Genomic DNA, 26,876 nt, shown 5'->3' with positions numbered 1-26,876 from the left:
TGTGTGTGTGTGTGTGTGTGTGTGTGTGTGTGTGTGTGTGTGTGCGTGCGTGCGTGCGTGTATGTGTTCTGTCTGGATATGTAGTCCTGGGCAGTTTTGTGGAGGTCTGATTAGAGCTTTAGATACAGAATGAATGGAAAGTACATGTCTTTCTTTAGACGTACCCGTCTCGCAGCAGCAGTGTCAAAGAATTGAGACGTTGTTGAGTACATGATGCTGGGAACACTAGGAACTGTCGTCGTAAGCAACAATTACCCTTATTTGACATTCCGGAACATCCCTGTAAAATGGCTGCCGTTTAGATACAGTCTGTGATGGCAGCCAGGAAGTTTCCAGTATTTCTTCTTCCCTGCATTTCACTCTCTCTCTCAATCTGTCTCGATCACCGGATCCACTGTTCACCAAATATAAAACTGCAAAGTTAAAATACATTATCCCAATGTAATGTATAGATATGATGTTTTCTATGAAAATAGAGTTACTATGTTGGTCGTTCCACCAATTTGGTGCCTTTTGAGATGTGTAACTTGGTGAGAAAAAAACCCTGTTTGATTTCACCTCATTTTAACATTCTGTCATAAAGAGCACATGTTCATCTGAATAAAAAACACATCTTCCCATCTCAAGAGTTTTTTTTAAGGACTATAGTATGGGCCTATTAAGTGCCAATAAAGTAACAGGGTTGACTGTAACAGGGTTGACAATTTCTTCTTAAATCAGCCATAAATCCTATTGTAACAGGGGAAAATGTACTCTAGGTTGTTGTGTGCAACAGGAAGAAGCAACTGAACGCATTCTTCACACAAAAAAATGCCGTGTTAGGCTCGACCTGCTCAGTTTTCACCACAAAACACCAGAAAATGGCCAAAAAGAGTAGAACCAGCTCATCTGCTTTACACTATGATTTGACTATTAAATATTTTAAAATGAATAGTTTCACAAAATTGAGAGTTCAGTTCATGTAACAGGTTTGATTTTAAAATGAGGGACAGGTTTTTTTTTTGTTTTTTTTACCTTAAAGTGAGTCACGTTACATAAATTATAATCTTCAGAAAATAGCTTGGGCTTACAATCAAGTTGAAACTTGGAGAAATGTTTGTGTTAAATGGGTTAAAGTCTGTCTGGAAGTTACAGAGGGTGCACATAGGGGGGTGTCAAAATGCAGAATTTGGGCACTTTACCAAGTCTTTAAATCATATAAAAATGTATTGAATTCTCCATGTGGTATATATTACGGTCGTTTAGAGATGGAGACCAAGGCGCAGCGTGGTAAGCGTACATCTTTCTTTTATTGATGAAAAACATAAACAAACGTAAAGTTCTGTAGTGCTGGAAAGCAACCGTACAAAACAAGATCCCACAAACTCAGGTAGAAAACAGGCTGTCTAAGTATGATCCCCAATCAGAGACAACGATAGACAGCTGCATCTGATTGGGAACCATACCCGGCCAACAAAGAAATAGAACACATAGATTTGCTCACCCAAGTCACACCCTGACCTAACCAAAAAGGCTCTCTAAGGTCAGGGCGTGACACTATATTAAAGGGCACTTCGATATAACATACGTTTTTAATTCAATATTGAAGCACAATTTCTACATACTATAAGAAATATAAACCAAAAAAAATATATAAAATTATCCAGAAGTGACCTCTTGTGAAAACGATAGTCACTGTTAGCCATTAAGTACCAACTGAGGGACACAATGTACATTTCCATAAAACACTGTCTGCTGCTGAGTGGATTTTTCTGAAGAGCTGAACTAGTATTTTTTTTTTACAGCTTTACACACACATACACACACACACACACACACTCACTCCTGGCACCTGGAGGAGTCATCAGAGTTAGTGCTCCTCTGGCACATCGATCTTAATCTATATGCAAACACAAAGGTTATTTATGCATTGCAGTTATGTACAATCACACAACGCCTAACTATGGGCTGTATTGTGTATTTAGACAGTTATAGACAGTTATATAGCTATACTTGTTATATTTACTTACACGGAGGGTAGGGCTCGACTTGCCCTGACCAGACCCTGAAGCACACACCCGCCACAGATTATGAAAATGGCCTGGATTAATTCAAAGTTTTTGCTATGAATTCAAATACTGCCGCTTCTGCATTTTCTATAAGTAGTTCATCAGGAAAACTCAATCAACACTGAGGGGCGGCAGCGTACACTGTGGGGCGGCAGCGGGGCGGCAGCGTAGCCTAGTGGTTAGAGCGTTGGACTAGTAACCGGAAGGTTGCGAGTTCAAACCCCCGAGCTGACAAGGTACAAATCTGTCGTTCTGCCCCTGAACAGGCAGTTAACCCACTGTTCCTAGGCCGTCATTGAAAATAAGAATTTGTTCTTAACTGACTTGCCTAGTTAAATAAAGGTAAAATAAAATAAAAAAAAAATAAACTGAGCTGAACAAAATGACTATCCAACCTTATCACTACTACCACAGCACACGTGTGTGTGTGTGGTGTGATTTTGTTCATTGATTAAACTCCTCTTCCTCCAGGCTAAATAATGCATGGAAGAAAATAAATAATCTCTCTCTCTCTGTATGTCTCTCTGTATGTCTCTCTCTCTCTCTCTCTCTCTCTCTGTATGTCTCTCTCTGTATGTCTATCTGTCTCTCTCTCTCTGTATGTCTCTCTGTCTCTCGATCTCTCTCTCTCTCTCTCTGTATGTGTCTCTGTATGTCTCTCTGTCTCTCTATATGTTTCTCTGTCTCTCTATGTCTCTCTCTCTGTATGTCTCTCTCTCTCTGTATGTCTCTCTGTCTCTCTATGTCTCTCTCTCGGTATGTCTCTCTATCTCTCGATGTCTTTCTCTCTGTATGTCTCTCTCTCTGTATGTTTCTCTGTCTCTCTCTCTGTCTCTCTCTTTCTCTCTTTATGACTCTCGATATCTCTCTCTTTCTAGCCCTCCCTCTGTCGCTCTCTCTATGTCTCTCTATGTTTCTCTCTCCATCTCATGACTCTTCCAATGTGGCTGAATAGAATGGAGCCATTAGATTACTATCTTTTATTACTGCAGAGAGAGAGAGAGAGAGAGAGCAGACAGAGAGAGCAGACAGAGGTGGGTTCCCTATAGAGATCCATCTTTAGTCAGTCTCTGACCCCCCCCCCCCCCCCCGCCCCCTCCCCCACCCTCTCTCTTTCTCTCTCTCTCCAGTTTTCTCGGTAGGGGACATGAGGACAGCAGGGATAGGGTCATGAGTCGGCCATCAAGCTGTGTGTATGTGCGTGTGTCTCTTTAGCTGAGAGTGAAACCCACATCCAGTCACCACCCTTCCCCCTCTACTCTGACACACACAAACCACACTTGAGATTGGCTCTCTGACTCCCAGCTTCGACATCTTTATTTTCCAACTCAATCTACAGTTGCATAAGTGTTGAGGTGTGCCCAATGTATTCACACTGTTTGTCTGTCTGTCTGAGTGTTTTAAGGGAAAATACAAAGTGCATCTCAATAGTCTAGTGTCTTCCTCTCCTCGTCTCATCTTCTTCATCCTCACTGAATGTCTAACAACCGGATAGGACCGGATCAGACCGGATAGTTCAAAGCTAATTTCCCACTAAGTCTCTGACTATCCACCATATTATTTTCACCTCTCCTGTTTATGGTGCAATGGGTAACCTTGCCTGAGACCTGAATAATTGCGTTAGGTCCTACAACCTATGCCAAGGGCTTTATCTCAGTGGGCTAACACACTTTTGTGTCGTACAGATGGTTCAAACCCAGTCGGAATGAGAGCTAGGTGAAACAAAATGGCTACCTCCCTGTAGGTTAATGGGGGAGAGTTTTATAACAGGAAGTTTCTATCTCTCTCTCATACTAATTGATTTGACACCTATAAGTCTCACAGTATTTTTCTCAGAGATCTTAGGGGATATTCAGGACAAGCTCGGCAGTAGAGGAAAATACAAACACACTCTGCCTATATGCACCCTAAAATTATACATTGTTATTATCCTATTCACCCCCCCCCCCCCCCCCCAACACCCGACTGAACTACTGACTGTGAGGGGGAAGAGATGGAGAAAGAGAGAACTTACACACACTTATGACAAAACCCTAAATGTATACATAAAACCATTATCATCATCATCATCATCACCACCACCAGCATCATCATAACCAAATGAGGGCATGTTATAGGTATTATTAGACACTCTTGCATGCAGAGACAAAGGTGTGAATCTATACAGTATAGGTCCACATTTCTAAAAGCTTGTGGGCGTTCTCTTAAAGCTGGAGGCTGGATGCTGGATGCCATGGCAACCATATAGGATGTGGAAGAAAGGGCTATTTAAGGAATTCTATAACAACCCTAGAATGTGGAATCCAGGGTGATTTCTAGAACTGTTCCTTGTCCATTCCATTTCTCTCCAGCTCTACACTGGCCAGGTATAGAATCAAATGGAATTTAATGACATTCAATTCAACTTAATGTAATAAAATAGAATACAGTATGCAATATGATATGATACAATACAGTAAAGGGAAAGTCTACATTTTTACATAACATTAAAAACACACACAAGCCCTCAAATTTCCTCTCTCTGTCCCTGGATAGAGGGTGTGTGAGTGATCATTACAGTGTATTTCCCACTGAGACAGCTGCAGTTACTCTGTCTGTCTATCAACTCTCGTTCTCGTTCTACTGAGCTCATATGACCAGACAGCAGGCAGCCACAGGAGGTTGGTGGCACCTTAATTGGGGAGGACGGGCTTGTGGTAATGACTGGAGCGGAATCAGTGGAATGGTATCAAATACATCAAACACATGGTTTCCACTTGGTTTCCACATGGTTTCCACATGGTTCCCACTTGGTTTCCACATGGTTTCCACTTGGTTTCCACTTGGTTTACATATGGTTTCCACTTGGTTTCCACTTGTTTTCCACATGGTTTCCACATGGTTTCCACTTGGTTTCCACTTGGTTTCCACATGGTTTCCACATGGTTTCCACTTGGTTTCCACATGGTTTCCACATGGTTTCCACTTGGTTTCCACTTGGTTTCCACATGGTTTCCACTTGGTTTCCACTTGGTTTCCACATGGTTTCCACTTGGTTTCCACTTGGTTTCCACATGGTTTCCACTTGGTTTCCACATGGTTTCCACTTGGTTTCCACTTGGTTTCCACATGGTTTCCATTTGGTTTCCACATGGTTTCCACTTGGTTTCCACATGGTTTCCACTTGGTTTCCACATGGTTTCCACTTGGTTTCCACATGGTTTCCACATGGTTTCCACTTGGTTTCCACATGGTTTCCACTTGGTTTCCACATGGTTTCCACTTGGTTTCCACATGGTTTCCACTTGGTTTCCACATGGTTTCCACTTGGTTTCCACATGGTTTCCACATGTTTGATGCCAATCCGTTTGCTCTGTTCCAGACATTGTTATGAACCGTCTTCCACCCAGCATCCTCCACTGCATGCAGCATCTTTCATCTTTACTTTTTGCTATTCTGGATTCATGGAAGGTATTTCCATGTTGGTATATGTTTGATCATTCTGTCTTCTTGGCAGGCAAAGTTCCATGATTGATTCTGCTTCCTGAGATCAGAGTAGAGATGTATAGAAACCCAAACTCATCATTAACATGGTCTTTCTAATGGTGATACTCTGCAATATCCTGCAACTCTATGGCTCTAAATTAAAGTCACTCGACCTGACCAAAAAAAAGCTCTGGGCCCTAGTTATAATATGTGAAGGTTCTTTGACAGGCTTTTTAAAACCATATCATTTATAAAGCACCAAGACCCCTCAGTTTACAACCCAAAATATTAGGGACCTCATGGTGGACAGAGACAAAGTTTGAGAAGTTCTCGAGAAAGAGAGACACATAGAGAGGAGAATGTAAAGATGAAACAACATTTAAGGAGGCTTTAGAGAACTTAAGTTTTTTTGCCAAACGCCAGAAATGTCTGCTTCGCTTTTCCGATTCCTTTAAGTCATGAGATTAGAAATCGTGCATGAAAGTCAACTACAGTAAGACGAGTGACTGACTGACTTGTGACTTTGAGCTGACTCTCTCTCTTCCCATTTATCTCATACGAGTACTAATCCCCAATCATTTGAAATGCAAAGTAAAAGCTTATATATTCCCCTAACCTCTCTCCCCCCACACACACCCTGATTATAAAATCTGCATAGGGAGCGATGGGTGTCGTGTCAGGCCTCAGATTGTGATGGCAGTAGAGCAAGGGGTTGTGGGTAAAAGCCTATCAGTTAACGAATCTCCCAGGGTCCTCCCTGGCTGTGAGAGGAGCTAGGAAGGCTCATCTCTCCTGCTCTTTTTGTGTATCTCTCTCTCTCTTTCTTATTATCTCTCTGTCTCTCACTCTCTCGTATTCTCTCTCTTTTATTCTCTCTCCCTCTCTATCTCTCACTCTCCATCTCTCATATTCTCTATCTCTTATTCTCTATTATCTCTCCCTCTCTATGCTGCAGTCATATTAGCACTTATAGGGAACTTAGTGGTCCCTTAACACTTTTCTCTCTCAATCATCTGTATGTCCCTCTTTTCTTCTCCCTTCCCCTCAGGACAGAAGACCATTGTGTTTGGTGTTGGAGCACCATCTACTGGTCAGGTCTGGTAGGGCGTGGCAGTTGGAGCACCATCTACTGGTCAGGTCTGGTAGGGCGTGGCAGTTGGAGCACCATCTACTGGTCAGGTCTGGTAGGGTCGGGGCAGTTGGAGCACCATCTACTGGTCAGGTCTGGTAGGGCCGAGAATTTGGAGCACCATCTACTGGTCAGGTCCGGTAGGGCGGGGCAGCTGGTGTTGTGAATCAGGCCGCTGTGGTGATGAGACCGGCTACTTCCCAACACCAGGGTCTCTCCTTGACCTCTCACCTACGACCCCTCAACCCTGACTTCCAGAGCTGGGTTAAATACATATGTCAAATACCTTTCACCCGTAACCTCTGCAGTGAAGAGGGCGGAGCCTACTTCCCAACACAAGGGACTTTCTCTATCCCAGACCTCTGGTTTTGTATAATGTATGTTGTGATTATATGAAATGGGATGGTAGTGTAGGTAGGGTGATGCGATGGCCCGTAGGCTGTGTGTAAATTGACTATGAACACAGCTGCAGCTTAAAAAGGTCTTTCCTTAAAGTAATCCACTACACAACTAGACAATTATCAAAAGGTCAATGAGGACACAAGGTTAATGTGACACAATCTAGAACAACCTGGCCTTTATCTGGCCTGCTAGACACACATACACATACACTCTCGCACACACGCACTCACACACATTCAGCACTGCTGTTGCAACTTATTATTACTATTTATTTAAACTGCTATACCAAGTCCTTTTACTCACTTTATTACTTGTATTAAACCGTCCTTATTTCTATCTCAATCATAGGCTACTGTATATATTATATTATGTACTTCTCATAATAATCTTTTTTTCTTCTACTATGTGTTACTATTTGTAATTTTGGGACTTTTGTAATGATATTGTTATTGTACTGCATTGTTAAGGAAAGTTAGCACACAAGCATTTCACTGTACCCTGTGCACGTGGCCAATACACTTTGATTTGTTTTGACATAATGATTAAAGAAGGCTTCTGCTATCCTAGTACAGAGAGGAAGAGTCGAAGCGAGAGGTTTAGCTCTCGCCAAAATCTGTCAAAAATCTACCTATTGTTATGAAGGAGACATGAGCATCTCGTCATTATATACAGATCTCTGCATAGTGCTATTTTTAATGTTTTCCAATGATCTTGTCAACTACCTTTCATAGACAATAAAGATGTATTGAATTTTAGTCCTGTGTTGTGTCCATTTTGTATTTGTAGCCATGTAATCTATGTGAGGTGTATAAGGCATAGTTCTTGTAGCTTCTCTGGTTTGGGGCTTTAACCTGCATCCATCGACAACTTTTGGGATCAACAATAATGGGATCATGCTCAGCATTCAAACTCATAGCCTATATGTTGAATTATTCATTATGTTTGACTTTCTCTGATAGACTAAATGAAAAATGTAGCCTAGGCTACAGTATCTAAGAAAATGTATGTAAATTGTCGGACGTTCGTGGCTATGCGCATGCCCAGTAGGATAGCATCAAGCTCCGCTGCAACAGGTGTGATTTAAATGAGAAGTGAGGCAGGGAAAGCTAGCCTGACAGGCTCTACATAACATTTTCAATTAACGAGAACGTTTGAAACCAGAGTTGTTTGTAAGAATAATTTGTGTAAACAAGTCGTGTAGGGCTACTAATTTCGGTGACATTCTTATCACGTAGCCCTACTAATTCTGCATTTGCATCGAAATTGAATGGAGCGATTTTCGCCTACTAGCCAGCGTCTGAATTTGACATTTGTGTTATTTATTTATCATCCGATAAATAGTTATAGCCCGTGCACGGTATTTCCCGTTGCCTAAGTTAAACTTTGTTTATTTTATTAGTGGGAAGAGACAATTTTGGTTTACATTTTTTCTTTCAAAGTTAGCTTTTGAACAGATTCTAGGTTTATCAAACTCTAATAACGCATTGGCAGACAAAAAGTAAAGAAAAAACGGTGCAAATAAAATATTTTTCGTGTTCGCTGATAAAATAGCTCTGAAATGCGACCATGCTCCCATCTACCGGGAGGGTCAAATTAAATCGAAGCGTGCTGAAAGTTGAAGGCAATAATGGACTGCCAAGCGTGCCCAGACGGAGACGGCCATTCAAAGTGTTGTACTCGCCAACTGGCGATACACATGGCGATCCTAACAGCATCAGTAAAACTCTGGAATGCTCTTCACAAAACGAGGAAAACAGTGAATTGAAAACGAAGGATGATTTTGTTTTGGGGTACACTGAATCCACAGTTTTGAAATCCGAAAATCATAATTTCCCCCCATACTTGGGGACAGAAAAGGGGCACCTTGCGAGTGAGACAGCTGTCGGAAAAACAACTGCGGTGCCAGCAGACAGTGGGGAACAGAGGTCACCACCATTGACTGAATGTGAAGGTATGGAGCTGTCCAAGATCAATTATTTTAAATACAATGGGCATTTGAGCACTGGGAATGATTTTGAGGTGAAAGTAGATGGGCCATATACTAAAGCAAATATGTCCAGGCTAAAGTCGGGGGACCTCACACAAGAAGGAAATATGCAACTAGGCCGAATAGGGTGACAGCGGGGCATAATAAATAATTATGTTGCAGGCTGCAGTTCGTGGTGTCCTTTGGCAGTGAGGGCTCCAACGAACTGACTGATAAAATCAATACTTTTAACCAAGCAATTTCCAAGGGTAAAAACTCTAGGCACGTTTCTTATTACATAGAGAGCGACCTATCGATGAAGTCCAGAGTGAGAGCTTGCGGTGCAGTTGTCAATACTCGAGATGTTGCTGCTGGCAAGTCTCCAGCGACATTGGCCAAGAAAACTAGAAAATCTGTGCTGAGAACAACACGATCAATAGAGCGCAGGAGGAACGTCTCTTGTTTAGTCAGACAGCGCAGTCACGAAAAAGAACCAATAACCGGGTGAGTGCTGCTTTGAAACTTGCGAAAGCGCAAGGGAGCGAAGGAAAGTTTGAAGTTGAGAACTTACGATCTGCAACAAGTGCAGGGACAGAACGAGGAGGTGCAGAATCTACCGAAGGGGATGCTGGCCACGCCGTAAAAAGGGCAATCTCTCTACTTAATGGGATTTCAAGTAAGATACATGTTTTACAATTTTATCGTATTGAATGGAGCACTGCATCGATAATGTGATTGACTGGTTTCGTATGCAAGCTAGCCTGTCTAAACATGCTAGGTATAGCTAGCTAGCCCACTAGCATTTAGCTAGCTGGCTTGTAATCAGTACCGCTCACTCTGGCGCTAACTCCACTTGCAGCAACGTGGCAATGAATGAAACGTCACTGTTGAGGCAAGCTCAGTTAGCTGTTGCTTCTGAAATGTCTGTTACATTGTCGACCAAAATTACATTATGAATGCTGTGCTCCACGCAGTCTGCATTTCTAGCTTCCCAGGAGACAGTTGATGACTAGCAGGCATTTATTTCACATGGCTAGATAGCTTTAAAGTTGCATGAATTTGTATTAATGTATTGAGAAATCTGTAGGGGTAATTCAGCTTTGACCAATCAACCCATGAAAAGCGATCTAGTTAACTTTTATGACGTTTGAGCCTGATTTTCAATCGATTGTAACTGATGTACGCTAGATTTCCAATTAATCTCCACGTTATGTATGCTAAAAATGAGTTAAGTCTGTGTATAAACACTGGATGACTGACAGGGGGCGCTGTATTGAAGCCACCTCACAGCCATCTTGGCACAACTCTACAATGTCTACGTTTCTGACACGTTTATTCTATTACACCTTAATGCATAATTTTTAATTATATGTGAGCTAAACATAAAATTGATTTTTTTTTTAAATATACAAATGTAATATAAAAATATATATATTTTATTAGAGTGCTAATGTTACTGTCCCCACTACTACAAAAATAATTAAATACATGTAATTTTGTCCTTGAAACAGTTAATTGAAATAATATAGAATTCCATTAATTCCTATGGAGGACTGCTTCTCCTGGAGTGCCAATATGGCCAACCGGTTGCTGCATAGCATCAGCAATCCAGGGTTTATATGTCGTTGGTTGAAGTAGATGCATTTTCAGACTACTTAGCTTATAGGTTGCAACTCAATAGTGGTAATTGACTTCCTCCCCTCGTCTCCTTTCCTTCCCTCATCTCCGGTTTCCCCCCTTGTCTCCTTCCCTTAATTTGCACTGACGTCAAAAAACTGGACAAGTGTAGGCCTTTTCCTGTTCTAAATATTCTAGTGAAGTTAAATGAAGGAGAGGATCAAGGAGAGGAAGCCAGTTGAAACTATTGAGATACACCCATAGTTACCTTAAAATAACTTAGATCAACTGACGGTGTTCATCTCCGCTTCCAGATATTGATAGGAGTCCCATTGTTACACGCCATCGCCCCAAACCCCCTCTCAGCTCGCCATCCTGTCCACAGCGGTCAGTCAGGAGAGTGGTTAAAACCTTGTGCTGCGCCCTGTGTGGAGAAATTAAATACACGCCCCCTAAGAGAAGGAAGCTGACCAGGGTTGAGCCAGTTGGAGTGACAGGCAGAGGCAGGGCCATCGTCCTCAGCAGAGTAGTAGGGCTTGAGCAGCCTACGGTCAGGGTTAAAACCAGGAAGAATTTCACCTCCACCATTAAGGCCCCCAAGAAGCTGGTGATCTGGATAGGGAGGTACCCCAAGGTCAAGCTCTGCGATGTAGCTCAAGTATGTGACGTCTCGGTTGGGGGCTTTTCCTGCCTGCTGCCGGCCCAACTCCTGACTTCCAAAGTAGTGCATTGTTTCAAGTGGGACTATCGGAGCAAAGTTGGTCTGTTAGGGCCTAGTTGTTGCAGCAGAGGGAGCCATGGGAGTGAGACGACCTGGGAGCGCATTAGTAGAAAGAAGTTGCATCACTCTTCTCAGTGTGGGAAGAATGGTCAGCTTTTGACGCAGACTGAAATTCACCAGTGCATGCACACGGGGGCGCACAGATTGACTGAGTCAAATCGTTCTGCATCTCTTGCTGCCTCGGATCGCGGGATGTCTGAAGCCTCCACCAATGGTTTTGCTTGTCTCTCACTAGGTAAGCAGCAGGTGAGCAGGGGGTCAAGCGGGGCTGGAACGCATGACAGAGGCATTCTTGAAGACTCTGGAGCAGGAAGTGATGACGTAGAAACAGGAAAGCCAGTCGCTAAGCGGATGAGATTGGGTGATGTCCACGGAGACCTAATGGAGCAAAAACATTCTAGTCCAAGTGAACCAGAACTGGGTCCTGGGATAGCTATCACTTCCCTTGAAGACAGTGGGACGATGTCGGAGATGCCATGTGAAGTCCCGCCGCATTTACACACAAGTCATGTCAGTCGTAGTCATAGCAACGCTACAGATGCTCCTCTGAGATCACACCACTTTATGACAGAGGATGGAGGCTGGAGGGGAGGGCCCGGGGGAGGTGACAGGTCACTGGAGTCCCCTGCCAACGGGACGCTGTCTCCCTGGTCCATGGAGAACGGAGTGGGAGTAGACCCCCCCTCTGACAGCGACACTGAGGACCAAGACCTGTTCTCCTGTCGTAGAGTGGTGGCCTACATCAAGAGGCTGCACCTGTCCTGTGCACGCACCTACCTCTCCTGGCCCTTCCCCAAACCTGATTCTGCACAGTCACTCTCTGTGACATCATCAGTCCTCAACGCAAATGGACCACTGACACCCCCAGCGGAGTCTGTGTCATCAGCTGTGGGCTGTGTTAATGGAGCCTTGGTGAACGGATATGGAGACTCACTGATGAGGGCTGAGAGAACCAGAGTTCTCACCTCTCACTGTACACTCACTGAATACACTCCACAGACAAGCTACCAGGTCTATGCTCATAGGAATGGGATGCAGGGAGAGGGAAACATGATGGAAGAGAAAGACATGAGCAATGGAAGAGAAGGAGGAGGAGAAGAGGATGAGAGCATGACCCAGTTTTCACTCTCTCCTGACACTTCAAGCAAGGTGTACCCATCCCATCCTCTCTGTCACAAGAAGCCACAGTCCCAACTCAGAACTAGGGGTCTCCATCGCAACAAAGCTTCCATATCCCCTCCACCTAAAGCTCCCACCATCTCCGCCCTCCTCACCCCACCCAAAAACCACAGTGAAACTGATCCAATTCTTTCAGTTTCCTCCAACCTTTCTCAAACTGACACAGACACTGTTTCTTGCCTCTCTCCACCCAAAACTGACTCTGTCTCAACCTTCCCTCCAGCTAAAGTCAGTGGCGGTGGGGAGACAGCCTACACCCCCCCTCCTATAGGCGTCGGTAGTGACATAGCCACTGCCGCCTTTCTGCTGTTCTCATCTGCATCCCAAAACATAGAGACATCCCCACCACCCTCCTCTCCTACTCCCTCCTCCTTTCTTACTCCCTCCTCCCCTCGGAGGAAGGATGAAGGTGGGGCTATGTTCAATGCAACATCCTCCCCATCAGCTGTGGACAGTAAGACCGACACGTCTCACTCAAACTCCTTTCACTCAGCAGAGTCATCCCCTCTTCCACCAGATTTCTCCTGTCTTTCAGCTGAATCCTCCTTTCTCTCATCCAGCTCCTCACTTCTGCCTCAAGAAAAAAGAAAGGCAGAGGGAGTGGAGGTGCAGAGCAGAGAGGGAGATGAAATGAAAGGAGAGGCGGCTGCGAGTGGAGAACTGAAGGTTTTGGTTTTACCAGGCAGTGAGTCCTCCAGTCCAGAGAAGCAGGAGCACCAGCGTCCAGAGCAGAAGAGCACACAGGGGGGCTCGTCGCTTGGCAAGCCCAAAGAGGGAGAGGCTGTGGTGGCCACGATCAGTAACCTCGCCCCTGGGATTCTTGGAGGTCAAACACCAATGCTGTGCATAACACGCCTGATGCTGCAGACACAGAGCTACTCAGAAGAGGATGATGACTTTGTAGACCAGAAAGAGAAGTTGTCCAGTGGAGTAGGTGTTGGAACACAGGCCCAGGCATCCTCCACTGATGAAGATGATGGTACATGTGGTGAAGAGGGAACACTAGAGCCTGTTAGAACCCAGCCCTGTACTGATGAAGATGATGTCGATCATCATAATCAGTCCACCTCCTGTACTAAGGTCACGTCTGAGAACCAGGAAGCCGGCACTCCTTCCTCTTCCGGGTCACACACTCAACACCAGGAAGTAGAAGTTAGGGCAGGGTCAAAAGTCAAGCTGGCTAGTGACCCCAAAGCTCACCTCTTGGATGAGTTCACAGCCTACGAGCAGGACATCCTGCTTGTGGATGTTCTCCTGGATGACCCAGAGCTGTTTGGCAGCTTGCCTCAGGACCTTGAACCCATGCTGGGTTCAACCAGGGGACGAAGGGCCCCTAGAGCCAGGACCACCATTGGGGCAGGGAGAGCCCTACTACTCACGGGTGCAGGTCCCTCATGGGCCACTGAGAAAAGGTATGATCGTTTTAAGTTTGAATTGGTTAGCTACCTCTTATACAGGACTTTGAAAATGCTCTCTCTCTGTTTTGTCTTATAGCTCCACCACGGGTACAGATGGGCCTCCTGGTTTTAAGACTGACCAGAGAAGAATTATCCACTTTAAAGGTTTGTACCTCTGAAAGGGTCAATAGAAGTGTGTGTGTGTGTGTGTGTGTGTGTGTGTGTGTGTACACACACAGTCACAATATAAACTATGGGAAGACTGAAAACCAACTAATGTGAAATTCTGATCTCTTTTTGTCGGTCAATAATGACCTTTTAATATGAGATGATAGTGTAAACCTGTTGTAATGTGTGTTTTGTGTTTAGATGAGGAGAGTTCAGGACGATCTTGGAGACCTGTAGCCAGTTCCAACCCTATGCCTGCCGTGGTCCACAGCAACAGCTGGCCCCCTACTGTCCACGCGTTACATCCAGACCAGGTCAGCTCATAGCATTACAATCACTTTATTCACCAAGTACATTTACCAATGTGCAGAATTTGACTCAGTGAATAGGTGCTTCCAGCAATAGACATTGTACTAACAGATTACAGATACATAGTCAGGATACAGAATATGCAGTATAAGCTGACTTGCAGTATGGTGAGGATCTACAATTTACAGATCTATATATGCAGAGGGAGAGATGCTCATAGCATAAACCATGATTGGGTTCAATTCAGGAAACAAACTGCTTTTGAATAAGTACAATTGTGACATTGCTGTATTGTGTGTTGGAGCAGGGTGGAACTGACTACAACTACAGTCCTATGAAGGCAGAGATCTCTGAGAGGTATATTACTTACACTGACTAATACAATATACCATGTAGGCCTACTCCAACACTACACCTCTACTGCTCTTTCTGCAGTAGTACTGTTCATCAAGACTTCATTCCTTTCATACCACTGTACTTCTATCAGAGAGATGATGATGTTTGAAAAGGGTAGTGGTGGCAATGATGGTTCAGGGGTGAAGGAGAATGATGATTCAGTTGTGTTGCAGGGCCCAGGCCTTCCAGTCTCTGAACTCATTTAAGAGCACACTGCCTTATCTGATGACTGGTGACTCATGGTGCAACGGTGAGGGGGAAGACACACAACATCCACAATACATAATGAAAACTTGTATCTGTACAGCTTTGATGTGAAGCCGCAGAGAGAACTGACTCATGTCGTTCCACAGAACATACAGCCTCATGTAAAGACCCAGCGGCAGCAGACACCGGCCCTCAAAGACAATTTGACAGTGTAACTACCTCATAATAAAAACTACTTATATTTGTCTTTATACAAATATACTTTTATGAATTGTCCTAGTTATCCATAAAAATAAAAAAACAGATTTGATGAATTCCCTCTCTCCTCCATTCCTTTCCTCCCTCTCCTCCATTCCCTCTCTCCTCCATTCCTTTCCTCTCTCCTCTCCTCCATTCCCTCTCTCCTCCATTCCTTTCCTCCCTCCTCTCCTCCATTCCTTTCCTCCCTCTCTCCTCCATTCCTTTCCTCCCTCCTCTCCTCCATTCCCTCTCTCCTCCATTCCTTTCCTCCCTCCTCTCCTCCATTCCTTTCCTCCCTCTCTCCTCCATTCCTTTCCTCCCTCCTCTCCTCCATTCCCTCTCTCCTCCATTCCTTTCCTCCCTCCTCTCCTCCATTCCTTTCCTCCCTCCTCTCCTCTCCTCCATTCCTTTCCTCCCTCCTCTCCTCCATTCCTTTCCTCCCTCCTCTCCTCCATTCCTTTCCTCCCTCTCTCCTCCATTCCTTTCCTCCCTCTCTCCTCCATTCCTTTCCTCCCTCCTCTCCTCCATTCCCTCTCTCCTCCATTCCTTTCCTCCATTCCTTTCCTCCCTCCTCTCCTCCATTCCTTTCCTCCCTCCTCTCCTCCATTCCCTCTCTTCTCCATTCCTTTCCTCCCTCCTCTCCTCCATTCCTTTCCTCCCTCCTCTCCTCCATTCCTTTCCTCCCTCTCTCCTCCATTCCTTTCCTCCCTCTCTCCTCCATTCCTTTCCTCCCTCTCTCCTCCATTCCTTTCCTCCCTCCTCTCCTCCATTCCTTTCCTCCCTCCTCTCCTCCATTCCCTCTCTTCTCCATTCCTTTCCTCCCTCCTCTCCTCCATTCCTTTCCTCCCTCCTCTCCTCCATTCCTTTCCTCCCTCCTCTCCTCCATTCCCTCTCTCCTCCATTCCTTTCCTCCCTCCTCTCCTCCATTCCTTTCCTCCCTCCTCTCCTCTCCTCCATTCCTTTCCTCCCTCCTCTCCTCCATTCCTTTCCTCCCCTCCTCTCCTCCATTCCTTTCCTCCCTCTCTCCTCCATTCCTTTCCTCCCTCCTCTCCTCCATTCCCTCTCTCCTCCATTCCTTTCCTCCCTCCTCTCCTCCATTCCTTTCCTCCCTCCTCTCCTCCATTCCCTCTCTTCTCCATTCCTTTCCTCCCTCCTCTCCTCCATTCCTTTCCTCCCTCTCTCCTCCATTCCTTTCCTCCCTCCTCTCCTCCATTCCCTCTCTCCTCCATTCCTTTCCTCCCTCCTCTCCTCCATTCCCTCTCTCCTCCATTCCTTTCCTCCCTCCTCTCCTCCATTCCCTCTCTCCTCCATTCCTTTCCTCCCTCCTCTCCTCCATTCCCTCTCTCCTCCATTCCTTTCCTCCCTCCTCTCCTCCATTCCTTTCCTCCCTCCTCTCCTCCATTCCTTTCCTCCCTCCTCTCCTCCATTCCTTTCCTCCCTCTCTCCTCCATTCCTTTCCTCCCTCCTCTCCTCCATTCCCTCTCTCCTCCATTCCTTTCCTCCATTCCTTTCCTCCCTCCTCTCCTCCATTCCTTTCCTCCATTCCTTTCCTCCCTCCTCTCCTCCATTCCTTTCCTCCCTCCTCTCCTCCATTCCCTCTCTTCTCCATTCCTTTCCTCCCTCCTCTCCTCCATTCCTTTCCTCCCTCCTCTCCTCCATTCCCTCTCTCCTCCATTCCTTTCCTCCCTCCTCTCCTCCATTCCCTCTCTCCTCCATTCCTTTCCTCCCTCCTCTCCTCCATTCCCTCTCTTCTCCATTCCTTTCCTCCCTCCTCTCCTCCATTCCTTTCCTCCCTCCTCTCCTCCATTCCCTCTCTCCTCCATTCCTTTCCTCCCTCCTCTCCTCCATTCCCTCTCTCCTCCATTCCTTTCCTCCCTCCTCTCCTCCATTCCTTTCCTCCCTCCTCTCCTCCATTCCTTTCCTCCCTCCTCTCCTCCATTCCCTCTCTCCTCCCTCAGTATTGCAAGTACTATTTCAGCATGTCGGACTGTTTCCATAAGACCTGTTGGTTCCTCCATGTGCCCAAGAGAGGAGACGAGAAGGTAGGCTGCCTCCAACAACCACCTGGGTCCTCTTCATTAGGGTGCACCGTAGCAAAAACATTTAGCTATGGAAAATAAATTGAGTTGTAGTCCAAATTGGTAGCACTGCTGATGTAAGAGCACCCTCTGCTTGTGGTTAAGAACTTGAGCTTTGATAATGTTCATGCCAAGTGGAAGGCTTAATGGATATGATGGTGTCTGTTGGTTGACCTGTGAATTCTTTCCATGTGAAGATTGCTGAGCGTTATGTCTTGACTATTTCATGGGTTTTATTTTCTTTTAGTTCTGTGTGGAGACGGTGCTGAGGTTTGTCAGGTCTTCCAACCCTGTCTGTCTGCAGAGGGCAGGTTAGTGTGTTTTGATTAAATTGTAGTGCTGATTGCTCCTCAGACATATCTGACTGAGGTAGATGCAGGAACAACACAGATGGATGGTTCTTTGACACGCTTCACTGTCCTGCTCTCGCTTACGGTCCGTGTCCCTTCTCTCTCCTTTCACACCTCCGTCCACCTCTCCCTTCAGTGTCAGTGTTTACGTCGTACTACCAGTTTAGTCCTCCAGGTGTCTACCACACCCCTCTGGTCCTGAATTCTCTCCTGGCTGCTCTGCTCAAAGCTGGCTTTCTGTCTGACATCATCACGGTGCTGCACGTCAGCACCGCCCACAACATACTGGTACGAACACACACACTGCTGCTACTCTGTTTATTATCCATCCTGATTGTGTAGTAGGTTTGGGGTAAAAGTGACATGTACATGTTACCTCAACTACCTCGTACCCCTGCACATTGACTCGGTGCCGGTACTCCTTGTATTGTATATAGCCTCATTGTAATTTTGTGTTACTATTTCTGTTAAAGATGTTAGAATTTGTCTTACTTTTGAACTCTGCATTGTAGGGAAAGGGCTCATAAGTAAGCATTTCACTGTAAAGTCCACACCTGTTGTATTCGGCACGTGGCAAAGTTTGATTTGATTCTCTGTTGTGACAGGGATTATTATGTTGGGCCTTTCAAGTAGAGGTCTTCATGGACCTGCGGATTTCCCACCTGGACCCGATATGCATAAATAAATGATAGAATCCCGTTCCGAAAAGACCCAAAGACAACAAGGCCAGTTCCGCATAGAACTGGTCTGGTCCAGACACGGTCTGATTTGTCTGAGGGAAGCAGCAGCAAAGTATATTTGTTAGCTACTTTAATAACCAGAGATGGTTATGTGCGAGGGAGACGCGCTCTAGCAGGCGACGGAGGGGTCTTGCTGTGTGTGTACACAGAGCGAGGAGGAGGGAGAGCAACCAACCAAGCTGAGCCACGCTAGTAAAATAACTGAGTTTATTTATCATCCAATATGATTAAGTAGTACCTGTCTTGGCTGCATCAAACTGAGAAAGCAAGTTGGTTAATTTAGCTAGTATGGCTAATTGAGGCTGCATGTGCTTTTCTCCCTGTCCTACCGTTAAAAACAACACCTCATTTAGATTAGGTAGCAGCCTACCTGTTGACTCTTGGTCGTTTGTGGCATAATAGTTTCATTTAAGTCAACAATTTCCTTTGATTACATAATCTCTTTACTTGCTTTGCTGCACGCTGAGGCTCTGACTATAGCGCCGTTTTGATGACTTGTGATTGGCCGACAAGCTACACGCGCCACTCTGCATAGGCTATTCGCGTTGAGCAGTGGTGACATACTGTTAATGTTTTATCAGCAACTCTCTGTCCATCGCCATTGTAATCTACTGTGAAGCCAAAATGTTCCCAAACTGGAGATTTAAACTATGATGGAGGATCGACCCCCACCACTCGCCATCGTACAGTACTAGTTCCCGGCAGCGCTTCACAAAAGGAATGTGCCAGTTAAGGTTATCATTTCTATTGTGTGCGTATAGGCTCTGTTTTAACAATATGCCCTACAAATGTTTTCCAGCTCAGATACAGATACAGCTCAGAGGCAATGGCATACAATGCAGCGTAGGCATAGCCTATTGGCCTAGTGTTTTAGTAGATAGTTTTAAATATTAATTTGTGTGCGAACCGAGGTCCCCGTGCAGGAACGGTTCAGTACGAATACGGGTCAGCAAAGCAAACGGGTATTATTTGACTGTCCCTCTCCCCCATCTAGCCCAGTCCAGCGTTTCTCCTGGCTCTGTTCGACTATGTGGGAGAGAGAGACCAATCCATCTTACCTGAACTCATTCAACTCACCTCTAAGGTACTAAGGTGTATGTGTCTCTGTCAGTGGAGGATTGTGTGATAAGCTATAGGGAGGAAAGGCTCATTAATGGCTGGAATGAAATGCATGGAATGGTATCAAACATATAGAAACCTTGTTTTGACTTCATTCCATTTATTCCAGACATTACAATGAGCCTTTCCTCCTATAGCTCCTCCCACCAGCCTCCTCTGGTGTGTGTGCACTGAAGCTGACTTGTTGTTTGTCAGTTTTATTTGTTTTAAGTAAAGCGTGTGACCTTGCTGATCTAAATGGTGTGAGTTCAGATGGTGGATGCAGGCTTGGGGTTAAATGTGGACCAATGTGAGCGTGTCCTACACATGTTCCTTCAGTCGCCACAATACCACCCAGCAGACTCACCTGAGAATTACACAACTAAACCTGGCAACCACAGGTGAGTCATCTTACACACACCTTCGGGTCAGTCCTGTACCTGGCAACCCAAGCCTGTTTTAGGAGCTGTTTTGGTACTGGCTGAGAAACCCATGGGTGCATTCAATTCGATTCAATGTTTACTACGTTGCGTGATGGTTTGTACTGAAAGTGACGTTTCCCCAAAACTGTGTGCACCGTTCTTCAAAAGCCTTTGAGTCACGTTTGGTGGGGTGTGGCGAGGTGTCGCAAGATCAATATAAACTAAGTAGCCTTCGGCTCATAGGAGAAGGTAGCATGAGATCGCTTGTTGTACAAGTACACCCTCTGGACAGGATGCTAGTCTGCTCAATGTGGGTGTGGCAATGAGAAATGGCAGAACTCGTGCATTATACAATCTCTAGGCCGCCATATAATCATACTGTTATTGAACTTGGTCGTACAGTACTGTTTCTGTTGATTTTAACATTGCACATTGTTTTTTCGTACTGATCGCAGCCATGTTTTTATCTTGTCATTGGTGTTGGTTGATTGGCTGTTTGACTTGTCCATCACTCCAGGTCGATGAACACCGACGCTCCCACTCCTGAAGCGCTGAGTCTGGCCCATGCTCTCGTGGAGGTGAGGTATTTTTCTCCTAGTTCTGTTGCTTGTTTGATCTAAATGTAATCATTTTGGCACATCTCTCTCTCCTTCCTTTCCCTCCCTCTAGTTGTGTTCCCAGCAGGAGGACTGGGGGAGGTTGGGTGTAGTCTTCCGCTCCATATGCCACTCCCACAGAAGCCTTGTCGACTTACAGCACTTCAGCGGCTGCGTTGCCATAGCGCTGCTCGAGGGGGACAAAGACAGACTAGCCCTGCCCTTCGCCTCCTTCACTGAGACAGGTGAGACACTACAGAGATAGACAGGTCTTTGAGCATTGATAATGAATGAATGAATAAGTGTGTATTAGTTTGTTGTCTCTGTTTCAGTGTACCAGGAGACCTAGGACTGGGATGATATTATACTGAACAAAAATATAAACACAACATGCAGTGTTGGTTTCATGAGCTGAAATAAAAGATCCCAGAAATGTTCCGAATGCACAAAAAATGGATTTCTCCACTTGGTGTGAACATCACATCCCTGTTAGTGAACATTTGGCATAGGAGAAGATAATCCATCCACCTGACAGCATGTTCATTACACAGGTGCACCTTGTGCTGGGGACAATAAAAGGCCACTTTAAAATGTACAATTTTAACACGGCGCAATGCCACAGATATCTCAAGTTTTGAGGGTGTGCGCAATTGTCATGCTGACTGCAGGAATGTCCACCAGAACTGTTGCCATAGAATTGAATGTTTATTTCTCTATATAAGCTGCCTCCAGCGTCGTTTTAGAGATTTTCCAGTAGGTCCAACTGGTCTCACAACCACAGGCCACGTGTAACCACGCCAGCCCAGGACCTCCACATCCGGCTTCTTCACCTGCGGGATCGTCTGAGACCAACCACCCGAACAGCTGATGAAACGAAGGAGAATTTCTGTCTGTAAAAAAATGCTCTTGTGGGGAATAACGTATTCTAATTGGCTGGTCATGGCTCCCAAGTGGGTGGGCCTATGCCAACCCATGGCTGTGCCCCTTCACAGTCATGTGAACTCCATAGATTAGGGCCTAATGTAATGATTTCAATTGACTGATTTCCTTATGAACTGTAACTCAGTAAAATTGTTAATTGTTTTTTTTATAGTTTTCTTCTCTGTTCCAGTGTACCAGGAGACAGAGGACTGGGATGATGGTCTGATCAAGAGCTTCCTGGGGAGAATAGGAGTCTCTCTGATGTTCAGATACCACAAGACACAACAATGGGCCAAGGTAACTGTGTTTCTCTCTCACACTGGATCAAAGGCTGATGTGGTTTGTAATATTGGTGTGTATGCGAGTCTGATGCAGGTCGTATGTGTTCTCTCTCTCTGTCTGTGAAGGGCCGGAGGCTGGTGGATGTGTTATCCAGGTTAAAGGTAAACTACTCCACTCTGAAGGGACTGTTCGGTAACGAGGATGGAGCTTCTCGCTGTCACCTGATCACAATAGCTACAGAACTTTTCCTTAGGAGCAACAGTGTTGAGGGGGCACTCAATACACTACGAGGTAACGAATGCACTGTCTCACACTCACACACTCTAATGTAAACATGTAACACACACACACAGGAAACCAAGTTTCAAATGATTGAACAAGGTGTGTGTTTGATATTTGAGACCTCTGGTGTGTCTTGTAGATAACGAGTGGTTCCTGAGTTCGTGTGTGTGGCCGTGTTCGGTGGAGGACGTAGCGGAGAGAACAACTGTTCTGGTACGGCTGGCTGAGATAACATCCCACAGAGACACACTGGAGGTCCTCACTAACCTGCCTGGTCTTAAGGAACCTGCAGGTACGCTCCCCAACTGTCTCACCAACCTACACTACTGGTAAAAAGTTTTGGAACACCTACTCATTCAATTTATTTGGACTTTTCTACATTGTAGAATAATAGTGAAGACATAAACTATGAACGCATATGGAATGATCTAGTATCCAAATAAGTGTTTTAAAATTCTAAATATATTTGACATTCTTCAAATAGCCACCCATTGCCTTGACAGCTTTGCACTCTTGGCATTCTCTCAACCAGTTTCACCTGGAATGCTTTTCCAACAGTCTTGAAAGAGTTCCAACATATGCTGAGCACTTTGCTGCTTTTCCTTCACGCTGCGGTCCAACTCATCCCAAACCATCTCAATTGGGTTGAGATCGGGTGATTGTGAAGGCCAGGTAAACTGATGCAGCACCATCACTCCTTTATCTTGGCCAGGTCGCAGTTGTAAATGAGAACTTGTTCTCAAGTAGCCTACCTGGTTAAATAAAGGTGAAATAAATAAAAAATCACTCTCCTTGGTCAACTTGCCCTTACACAGCCTGAAGTTGTTGGGTCATTGTCCTGTGGAAGAAAGAAAAAAAGATATTCCCACTAAGCCCAAATAAATCAGTGTCCCCAGCAGAGTACCCCCACACCACCTCCATGCTTTACGGTGGGAAATACACATGCAGGGATCATCCGTTCACCCACACCGCATCTGTTTTGGCAGTTGGCACCAAAAATCTCCTATTAGGACTCCAGACCAAAGGAAAAATATCACTGGGTCTAATGTCCATTGCTCATGTTTCTTGGACCAAGCAAGTCTCTTCTTATTGGTGTCCTTAAGTAGTGGTTTCTTTGCAGCAATTTGACACCGTCTCCTCTGAACAGTTGTTGTCTGTTACTTGAACACCTGACATTTATTTGGGCTGTAATTTCTGAGGCTGGTAACTAATGAACTTGTCCTCTGTAGCAGAGGTAACACTGGGTCTTCCATTCTTGTGGCGGTCCTCATGAGAGCCAGTTTCATCATAGCCCTGGATGGTTTTTGTGTCTGCACTTTCAGACTTCTTGAAATGTTTCATATTGACTGACGTTCATGTCTTAGTAATGGACTGTAATTTTCTCTTTTCTTACTTGGTCTTTTACCAAGGAGGGCTGTCTTCTGTATACCACCCCTACCATGTCACAACACAAGTGATTGGCTCAAACGCATTAAAGGAAATAAATTAACATGGCATACCTGTTAATTGAAATGCATTCCAGGTGACCACCTCATGAAGCTGGTTGAGAGAATGCCAAGTGTGTAAAGCTGTCATCAAGGCAAAGGGTGGCTACTTTGAAGAATCTCAAATATATTTTGATTTAACTTTTTTTTTTTTATTAAAAAATATACTACATGATTCTTTACATGATTCCATATGTGCTATTTCAAAGTTTTGATATCTTCACTATTATTCTACAATGGGAAGAAAAAAAAAAAACGCTTGAATGAGGTGTTCTAAAACTTTTGACTGGTAGTGTATATGGCCCAAGAGGTACCAGTGAGTTGCATATTTATTTATGACGTTACCAACCGTGTGTGACCCTCCCCCAGACCTAGCAGACATCTCCATATACGGCTGTCTGTTCAACAGTCACCTCAAGTCATGTGTCGACAGACAAACTGTGACTGTGGCCTCAGACACGCTGGGTTTCATGTTGTCTAAGAGCCTGGCTGTGGACCCTCCTCTGCTGCACACTCTGCTGCACAAACTGGGCAAGCAAAACATCTGGCTACGGGCTAGAGCTCTCTTCAAACGTGAGTCTATTACTTACTAGATAATAAAACATGCTTATCTAGCAAAAATAAGATTGTTCTTTTTTAAAATTAGGAAACACTGTAGTTTGAGAGCGACGTGTGTGTTTCAGAGGCCCTGTGTCTAGGCTATTACCCTGGTGTGAAGTCCGTGCCAGGCTCTCTAGCACTGACCGTTCCCTGTTCCCTGGGGGAGATGGAGATAGCTCTGGCCTTTGAGATGGTCCTCACCTTCAATGCTACAACCATCCTCAACACAACAGGCACACCACAGTCCATCATCATCACACTCAAGAGGTGTGTGTGCCTGAAAGTGAATGTCTAGTACTGGCAGTTGACTATACATACTAATGGTTCTCTCGCCCTCTACAGAACAGGGGACCGTGAGAGTGAGTACTTGGCGGCAGGCAGTCGCCTCCTCTCTGCTGCGATCGTCCCCAACCCTAAACTGACCGTCCACTATACAGCGGTCAACTCCTGTCAGGAACAGCTGTTCACGGTCGACACACACACCGCACGCCGCTGGCTCCGACACAACCACACCTGGGCCAACGAGGTCTGGACACATTCCTAAAAATAAAAGCGTTCCAGGAATACTGACCTACGTTCCCATCCTGGGAATACCGACCAATGTTCTTTCTGGGAATACCAGGAAAGTTTGGAACAGGACAAGGTTGTACTGAACACTTCCATGGCTGTGTGTGTGACACTCTTCGAAGTTTGTCTGGCCTAGTCTGGTCTGGCCTAGTCTGGTCTGGTCTGGTCTGGTCTGGTCTGGCCTGGTCTAGTCTGGTCTGGTCTGGTCTAGTCTGGTCTGGCCTAGTCTGGTCTGGCCTAGTCTAGTCTGGTCTGGCCTAGTCTAGTCTGGTCTGGCCTAGTCTAGTCTGGTCTGGCCTAGTCTAGTCTGGTCTGGCCTAGTCTAGTCTGGCCTAGTCTGGTCTGGCCTAGTCTGGTCTGGCCTAGTCTGGTCTGGCCTAGTCTGGTCTGGCCTAGTCTGGTCTGGTCTGGTCTAGTCTAGTCTGGCCTAGTCTGTCTAGACAGGCTGATCTGATCAAGGGATTTATATAAAGAAAAGACTGTCAGAACTGCATATAATTGTTTGAGTTTTTTACAAAACTTAATTGTATGTTGAGTTTTTCATTGTAAATCGTTTTAATTTAAAGGAAATGTTGAATGGAGGCGAAAGTGCGAAGAACTTTCCAAGTTTGTTTGGCTTTGACTAGATTTTGTTTGAAAAATGTGGTTTATTTGAAAGTTCTCTAATTTTAGCTTGATTGTCTTTAAACACTTTTTGTTGCACATTTCTGAGGCACTTGAACAATTGTGAAGCTAGATTTGACTGTTTTGTAAGAAATGTAAAAAAGATTAAAGAATGTCGGTATTAAACTGGGTACCGTTCATACTTGACTACAAGGTTTGTTTCAGAAAATGTTTATTTTCCTTAGCATTTGTTTCTAGGCAGATTTAAAAGCCTAAGATGTTTTATTTTGTGTCAGTCAGCTCTTTCAGTAATGCTACATTTTAATGGAATAAATTCACAACAGTACTATTATTATTGTAAAGAAAGCAAGCGTGTCCCAAAACTCTATGATCTCACTGTGATTTTGTGAGACAGACATTTTGATCCCAGTTAACCTAATGGTCCTAGCTGGAATCACATCAGTGTTTTAGACTTCCCTGATTTCTTTACATTCCTATTTGTTTCCTTTTTCCAGTGCAAAATCATTAAATTCTTCAAAGTGATTGTCGAGAACCTGGTTCTCTGTTCTAAGTCTATCGCCGGTTCTAGCGATGAACAGTATTTCAGCATCTTCTACTGTAGGTATGTTTGGTTGTGTAAAACACATTGTTTTCTGGAACAACAGTCTAGAAGCTTCTATTTAGTTTTAGTCTTATTTTGTATTTCTTAAAGGAAAAATAAACTACTACTGACTGACTTCTGTTTTTGTGTGTATTATCAATAATGTGTTCGTGTGGCTCTTGCCTGGCTTATCCATCCACATCACTCTAGCCAAACTGATGTCCATGAGGAGTCTGGTTTTGCCTCCATCTCCTACAATTTTTAGAATGCGAACATATTCTGACTGTTCCCAGAAACTGACGGGCTGGGCCAGAGCCAGCCTATTTGACGACGACCTTATCAATTTTGATACTCATGATTTGTTAGAGATGAGCCAATCGCTGAATGTATGTTGCAGTCTTTAATAGAACTGCGGAATTGAATTCCGCTGAGTCGTCAGGCAAGATGTGGCTCCGGTGATAAGGGGAAAGGACCTAGCAATGCCAAAGTTGTGGGTTTAACCCTTGCAGGAATCACCTGTGTATGTGCTCTGACTGCTCCTACCTTTTATCATACCTCACAAATCAGAACCACTACAGTTCCCACAATGGCTACACCTCAGACTCCGCTGCAGTTATATAGGGTATCCCCCAGGGGCTCTGCTGGTTCCATTACTCTTCATCTACATCCTCCCTCTTGGTCAGACCCTCCGTCATTTAAACCTTGACTTCCAATGCTATGCCAATGACACAGATCTCTCTCCATCAGCTCCAAATGGTTCAAAACACTGCAGCCGGACTCCTCACCCACACCAAGTCCCTGTCTCCCAACGCATTGATTACAACAGTTATTCCCAAACGGGGGTGCAATGCCGTCAGGGGTACGCCAAAATAAAAATGTGATTCACATTTATAAAAACTTTTTGGTGTTTTTTATGTTCACATTTTCAAACAGTCCATTTATATTTTC

The 26,876-nt window shown here is 44.9% G+C and overlaps 1 protein-coding gene across 4 annotated transcripts; it reads left to right on the top strand.

The window, feature by feature from the left end:
• The first annotated feature begins 8,101 nt into the window (after positions 1–8,101).
• topaz1 (testis and ovary specific TOPAZ 1) lies at positions 8,102–25,517 on the top strand. 4 transcript variants are annotated; one of them, XM_031793296.1, is made up of 20 exons: positions 8,107–8,995; positions 11,644–13,999; positions 14,082–14,149; positions 14,354–14,466; positions 14,769–14,818; positions 15,031–15,107; positions 15,211–15,275; positions 17,263–17,346; positions 17,630–17,693; positions 17,869–18,020; positions 19,467–19,556; positions 19,844–19,971; positions 20,510–20,570; positions 20,662–20,833; positions 21,700–21,806; positions 21,917–22,082; positions 22,213–22,365; positions 23,927–24,130; positions 24,241–24,424; positions 24,500–25,517. In XM_031793296.1, exons 1-20 carry the CDS (start codon positions 8,611–8,613, stop codon positions 24,699–24,701), a joined length of 4,881 nt encoding a protein of 1,626 aa, XP_031649156.1. In that variant the 5' UTR covers positions 8,107–8,610; the 3' UTR covers positions 24,702–25,517. The 4 variants fall into 4 exon arrangements, with proteins under 4 accessions (XP_031649159.1, XP_031649156.1, XP_020362872.1 ...); XM_020507283.2 differs by having other exon boundaries at positions 10,942–13,999; XM_031793298.1 differs by lacking the exon at positions 8,107–8,995 and adding an exon at positions 9,019–9,686 and having other exon boundaries at positions 10,942–13,999.
• Positions 25,518–26,876: the final 1,359 nt, after the last annotated feature.

Source organism: Oncorhynchus kisutch, linkage group LG17, assembly GCF_002021735.2.
Source record: "Oncorhynchus kisutch isolate 150728-3 linkage group LG17, Okis_V2, whole genome shotgun sequence".
Taxonomy (NCBI): Eukaryota; Metazoa; Chordata; class Actinopteri; order Salmoniformes; family Salmonidae; genus Oncorhynchus; species Oncorhynchus kisutch.
The sequence above is the reverse complement of the archived record's forward strand: the minus strand, read 5'-3'. Positions and strand labels throughout refer to the sequence as shown.